The following is a 6468-nucleotide window of genomic DNA, read 5'->3' as shown; positions in this document are numbered from 1 at the left end:
GCGCTGGTTCGATCCCCGGCCTCCGGAGAGGGTCCCACATGGTGCAACAGACCTCTCCTGCCCCGCCTACTGCTCCCCTCAGCAGTGTATTTCGTCAGCCTGCCTGCTCTGTTCCCCGCTCTGGCTCTGGTGAATTCACTCACCCTCCCGCGCTTCTGACTGTACCCAGTGCTTGTATAAATAAATGAAAACAAAAAAAAGCAGCACTGAGAGTGGCCCCTCAAACACATAATTTTCTTCTAAGACTATTTGTAGGCCTTATGAGTTCAGAGTAACTCACTGAACTGTCCTCTAATTCATAATTATAGTTTCTATCAACTTATAAGAAGGTAGGCTTCAGAAATTGCTTTGGAATAAGGAATACATGTTCTTTGAAATAACATTAGAGGTAGTCACAGCCCTAGGTCAATCCAAAAACACCTGAAAGTATACTTGAAACACGTTATTTTTTTTTTAACCAATCACTATAAAAAGGTTTTTCTAAGGGAAGTAAATCTTGCTCCAACTTGGAAATTCAGGAACCTATCTTCCTTTTTCCTCAATTCTGTAAGTGAAAAAAAGGAGCTCCCCTTACCACCTACTGCACTACTGGAGTCCTCAACTACCTTCGCAGGCCTAGCAAAATGAACAAATAAGCATATTCTTGTGCTTAACTCCCTTCATCCTCCCATCCTTCCAGTGTGGCGGAGGGGACGAGGGACGGTCAGACAGTAGGCAGAAACAGAGAAAGGATGAGATTCCTCACAGCAGCGGCTATTCCTGGGGAAATGAGGCACAGATACCATAGCACTAAGTTTTATTAGGGATTCCATTAAGGTTAAATCTCTGGGAATGAGGGAGTTAGTCAGGGGGCATAAAGCCCACGAAGTCTCCTCAAATCTCATAGTGAACCACCGGCTCAGGTTCTTTGGTGGGATCGCCGCCTCGTTCCAGGTAGAGATTATTGTAAGGATACTGCTTTGGCCCCTAGGAAAAAACACAGGTCAGCAAGAACAACAACGTCCAACCAATATCTGGCTATCCCCCACTCTGAGTTAATAATCACTTATAGTAAATGGGCACATGGTAGCCTCTGGCCAGACCCAGCTGGGACAGAATGTCAGGAACAGCACTCCTCTTCCACACTCAGCCCAAGGCAGAGAGAAAGCCTAGATTGTAAGAGAACTGGTATCTACAGTGTGTGTGGAGGGGGTGGGGGAGGGAACACGCGTGAGAGCGTGAGCGTGCACACAGGCTTTGTAAATGAGACGATGCATCCATCCATCCCACTCTCTCTCGGGGTCGAGACAGACTCAATCTCCTTTAAGTCACTCAGCCTCTAATGGTTCCACCACTAAAGTGGCCTAGCAAATGAGGCGTGCAGGAGCAGCGGTGGGGGAGAGCACAGAGGAGACACGGCTGGGACGTGCTTTAGGGGCTGCTGGCTTTACCAACAAACAGCTGTCAGAGAACACAGCTCAAGGGGAGGAGAAAAGGGTGATGTGCTTACAGAACTGAAAAATGGAAGAGCCACACTGTGTTTCTTGCTCTCCTGAAGTGAAGTTAGTGCTCACACCAGCCCTACGTGCATTCTCCAGCCCGGAGCCCCTAGGGCTTGGTAGAAGGCTCGTGTCAGTGCACATAGACATATCAGCTATCATCAGGACATTGATTATCTCTGCAGAAGTAGCACTGGGCAGGCAATTGCAAACACGGCAGCTACCCTGCTTTCAGTTCTTTTCCTTACGGTCTATCCTATAGACTATTCCCTGTAAATCTTCCTAAAAATCTAGCCTTCGTTATGAGTCTTCTATTCAAAAGCACACTATAGCTCCCCACTGCCAAGTCATCATTGTATCCCAACCCCTGGCACCATCTGCATATGCTACATAGTAGGGGCTTCATAAATATTTGTTGAATTAATGTATTACTATACCATCAAGTATAGTCTACTCTGTCATCAAATTTCTTAGGCATGCAATAAAAGCTGCTCAAATAAATGATCACCTCACCTCACAGTATTTTTTAACATATCATTTTCCATACCTGATTTCCAGAACTACCTGGGCACTTGCTTAAAAATACCGACTTTAGAACCCATCATGGGGCAACTGAATTAAAACAATCTAGGAAGTGGAGTCCAGGAATCTGACTTTTTAGCAGCTCTCCAGGTTAACCACTGCTGGTGGTTATCTAGGAACTATTTTAGTCTGTTCTACCCCAGCTCACTCACTCTCTACTGCATTGTTTTTCTTGTCCTAAATGTTCTGATGTTTTCTCCAATTTCTCCCCACCATTCAAACACACACACACACACACACAATCTATCATAGCCCTTTTCCTTAACAGCACTTCACACCCCTTAACAAATATATTCAGTACACATATATAAACATAATAACTGCACAATCCCCAGTGGTAATTCTAGAGACTAGCTGGCTTCCATATTCTCATTCTTCAGTTAGTCCTAAATTGCTGCTTCTCACTCAGACTAATCCAAGATGTAAGGCATGGACCAGTACTCTGGTACTTGTGTCAAGCCGAGAAGTAAGGTCCTCTACAGGCCTTACCAGGGAAGCCAAGCTTGGTACCGGCTGGATGGACCCCCTACTCCAGAGACTTCACTCCTTCAGGAAACTGGGTTAAGTAAATGTGCTTAAGGGAGCATTTCTCAGATACTCACCACAGGCTGGTAGGAGGGGTAAGTGTCACCCAACCAAAACATTAACAGCATGAAGGCCACGAAGCCAAAAAGGTGTTTACACATGACATTCCAAGAAAGAGGCGTGGGGGATGTGTCCACACGGTTCCTGATATACATGTCTAGGTCCCAGTGCATCTGAGGCAGAAAGGCAGATAATTGTCACCAATTGTTCTTCCTGTAAAAGTCAGGCAGTCCAGGTTTTGTACCAGAATTTGATACAAAGCTTGACAAAGGCATTCTACTGGCCTAGGCAATGTTCTGAGAGGTCAATCTGAGATACTCTCACCCATAGGACTAGAACCTGGCTTATGTGTATATTCTGCTGATCAGACTGCTCATACAGCATGAAAGTCCACAACTTTCACAATACAGAGTTTTAAGTTTCCCCAGAAGTTCCATTTCATGTGTAACATGTGGAACCCCAGATCTCAGAACACTGGATCTTGCTTCCTTGGGCAGAAAACTGTGTTACTTGAAGAAGTACCATTTAAGCAAGATAGAATCCTCAGGAAGACATTACAGGGAGGTCAAATGGGATATGGTTCTCTTACCGGCTCACCCCAGTTCAACCTCAATTCTGGATGGTCCCAGTCATACCACGGATCCCTCTCCTGCTGTGAGCGATCAGGGAGCTTCGGGTAGTCGCCATACCTGAGAGACAGCAAGAACTGCTATAAGGGGCTCTGAGAATCCTCACTTAGACAATTCAGAATGTCCACATCTCAGACGAGAAAGCAAGTGACAGGTAACTAACTGCCTCCCTTAAGGACAGAGGAATTGACTTTCAGACAAAATCTTAATTTCTGGTCACTAAACACAGAGCTAACCACAGAAATCCAAATTTCAGGATTTAGTAATAAAAGTCCAGGTCAAATTCTGAAACATTATAATATGCACACAATTATCTTAACTTCTTTCAACAAAAAGAAAAAAAATCACACAATGTTATAATGTTCAAGCTGAATGAGAATTTAGCAATTAATCACTCTGATTCCCTCATTAGACAGAAAATGAAACTGGTGTTTAGTCTGAACCCAAGGTCACCTAGCTAATTAGAATTAAAAAAAGGGGGGGAAGTTAGAAAAGTATTCTTTTCATAGCAACTGTGTTCCTCCACCATCTCCATGTCTCAAGCACCTCCTGGGACTTCTTGCTAAGCTGGGGTTTTTTGCCCAACACACCCCAATCCAAGGCTGCTCTTGTGCACAACAAAATAAAAGACAGAAAATGATGACAACTAGACGTATGTCATAGAGAATGAGTGGAAAACAAGAAATATTAGGAGCCGCTGAAACCATGACTACAAGAGTGATGCTAGGATGGGAAATGAGAGTGAGGGTAATCGCTTCAGATAATTAAACATAGGGATTTTATGTGGGAGGTGGGAGGGGAATATAACATCAACTGGAATAAGGGAGCTGGTCATTTAATCTGTTTCACAGTTGCTACCATTTCCACAGCCCTATGAGCAAAGGCATTTTTTTTTTTAAATAAATAAACACAAATGTTGGGCACTTCATCTATAAATAAGGTTCTCATGTCAGGAGTCCAGCTCCAGCCTGGTCACGTGCCTTGATGACAGCACCTGAGCCCAGCAGATGCTCAATCTAAATGAAACCTTGGGCTCTGGATGAAGCCAGGGAAGGTTCCTGCTATTCAGGGGTCCTCCGGGGAGCTATTAAAACCTCGGCTTTCTCATTTGAGGAGACTGCCTGAGCCAAGGAGAAAATTGAAGTCCTCTCGGTTGCAGCTGCTCACCCACCCCCTCCCAATTCTCTTCCCCGAGAAAAGCACCCACACCGCTGACTCTGAAGGGTCAAGGGAAGGTCCTCGGAAAACAGTCAGGGTCGAGCCAGCCAACCCAGCCGACCTCCTCCCATCAGCACCCGAGAACAAGCGGCCCCTCTCCATCTCACCCCATGCCGTCGTCCGGGTAGGGCTCGTAGTCTTCCACTCGCATATTATACTTCTTGGCGGCGGCGGCCCGTTCTTCGGGGGTCCTGGGGTAGGGCCCTGGGAGCATGTCCTTGGTAATGTGGGAGGCTGCAGCGTAGAAGAGAAAAGGTCAGAAACGACCCGTTCCTCTGGCTGCCCGCAAGCCTTCACGCTGCGGTGGTGGGGACGCCGGAGCCCGAGCTTGCGCGCCCCGCGACGCTCTCCACATCCGCCCGCGCCCGGACACAGCCGCCGCGGGACCCACGACCCCGCGGCCCCCGCCCTGACACACCAAGCCTCCGGCGCCCCCTTTCCACACCCGGGCCTCGCCTGTTCTCACGGACCTGTCCGTGCTCCCAGCGGCGCCACGTTCTGGACCGCCCTTTGCAGCCATCGGACTCCCAAGACCCCCGCCCTGGCCGCCGCCATCTTCACCTTCCCCCGTTCGCCCCGCACATGCGCACAGACCCGGCCACGGCGGCCGAGCCGGGCCAAACGCCGCGGGGGGGGGGAGGGGAGCCGGCCGCGAAGAGAGGTCCTGGGGTTCAGCCAAGGGCCGGACTTAAACTGAGTTGGGGAACGGGAGGGAAGAGAGCGGACGTGTAGAGGCAAGGAGGAAGAGCTGGCAGGAGAGAAAGCCAGACAGGCCACTGCTTTGATATTTCGGATTGCTGTGGTCCTTTTCTCCTAGAGGGATCTAGACGCCCCCAGACACAACGGGACTCGGACTCGGAGCGTCTCTGGTGGACAGCTGACTTACCTCTCCCGGGAGCGAGAGAAGTAAAACGATTTGTCTTAATCTCGTCTCTGATTGCTTGCCTTTTCCACTTATGGTCCATGTCCAAACGGGACCATTGTCCAAATCCAGCTGTTGGCCGTGACGGGTCTAGTTATAGTCTCCAAACTGGTCTCAGGTGTCTTAGATGTGCGGCGCTAACCCAAGTCCTCAAAGGCACCTCAGTTTCGTCCCGTGTTTACATTCGAATGCCCCAGTCACCTCAACAGATGTAAAATCAATCCGAGCACCGGAGGCAGGTCTCAGCAAACCGCCTAAAGCCTAGGATTTGCTAGGACTTGGATACATACACTTCAAGCTGGACCACAGTTAACAAACACTAACTTAACAGGAGAATGAAGGACATTAGTGTGTTTGCATATGAATGTCTCAATTTATTTACATAAATGACATATGCAGAATAAATATGCACATACTTCCTGCAACTTTTAGGGTGATCATTGTTGGTGGAGCAGGACCCATTACCATAAACATCCTCAAATATATATATATCTATGTATGTATATGTATCGCAAAGCAATAAAAATAGATATATACCATTTGGTATATAAATTTTGGAGGACTACTTCCCCGCAACGTGCCCTCTTACAATAAGCATCACTAGCCATGTTCGGGATAATTGCATAATATCTACATCCAATCAATAGCAAAGCCTGATCTAATTTGGGTCAAGAAACAGGGCTGGTTTAATTAATTATTAAGCTATAACTCACCTATTATAAAATCCACCCCTATAACGTATACAACAGCGATTTTTAGTGTATTTACAAAGTTGTGTAACTACCACCACTAATTGTAAACTATTTTCATCACCCCATACCCACTATCATCGCTCCTCGCTGGCCTCACCCGCTGGTGACCAACCACTAACCAACTTTCCCTGCAGACTTGTCGGCTCTGGACGTTTACCTTTAGCCTCGCTCAGGTCCTCGGGGCCCGACATAGGGTGCACAGCTGCGGGTCACCGTTAGGAGGCGCTGCCCAGGCCTCCGCTCCGCCTTCTCAGTGTCCCCGCGCCCCTCCCTCTCGAACCCCGTCTCTATGGTTTCCGTTG

At 47.7% G+C, this 6468-nt stretch overlaps 1 protein-coding gene across 8 annotated transcripts; it reads right to left on the bottom strand.

Annotated features, from left to right (window-relative positions):
* Positions 1-225: 225 nt before the first annotated feature.
* On the bottom strand, positions 226-6457 carry NDUFB8 (NADH:ubiquinone oxidoreductase subunit B8). Of its 8 annotated transcripts, none has more exons than XM_054689969.1 (6): positions 6324-6457; positions 5379-5486; positions 4600-4726; positions 3235-3334; positions 2663-2818; positions 226-1593 (listed from the first exon to the last, which is right to left on the bottom strand). In XM_054689969.1, exons 1-6 carry the CDS (start codon positions 6355-6357, stop codon positions 1588-1590), a joined length of 531 nt encoding a protein of 176 aa, XP_054545944.1. In that variant the 5' UTR covers positions 6358-6457; the 3' UTR covers positions 226-1587. The 8 variants fall into 8 exon arrangements, with proteins under 8 accessions (XP_054545944.1, XP_054545945.1, XP_054545946.1 ...); XM_054689970.1 differs by having other exon boundaries at positions 229-1593; positions 5379-5737; positions 6324-6363; XM_054689971.1 differs by having other exon boundaries at positions 229-1593; positions 5379-5733; positions 6324-6362.
* Positions 6458-6468: the final 11 nt, after the last annotated feature.

Source organism: Talpa occidentalis, unplaced genomic scaffold, assembly GCF_014898055.3.
Source record: "Talpa occidentalis isolate TD23 unplaced genomic scaffold, MPIMG_talOcc4v2.1 talOcc4.8, whole genome shotgun sequence".
Classification (NCBI taxonomy): Eukaryota; Metazoa; Chordata; class Mammalia; order Eulipotyphla; family Talpidae; genus Talpa; species Talpa occidentalis.
The sequence above is the reverse complement of the archived record's forward strand: the minus strand, read 5'-3'. Positions and strand labels throughout refer to the sequence as shown.

Excerpts from the sequence above, each read along its gene's own strand:
- NDUFB8 (XM_037495962.2), bottom strand. The coding sequence starts at position 5,047 with ATGGCGGCGGCCAGGGCGGGGGTCTTGGGAGTCCGATGGCTGCAAAGG. Across the intron at positions 4,727-4,962 it reads GCCGCTGGGAGCACGGACAG|CCTCCCACATTACCAAGGAC; the intron begins GTCCGTGAGAAC and ends TCTACGCTGCAG. Across the intron at positions 3,335-4,599 it reads TACCCGGACGACGGCATGGG|GTATGGCGACTACCCGAAGC; the intron begins GTGAGATGGAGA and ends GCTGTCTCTCAG.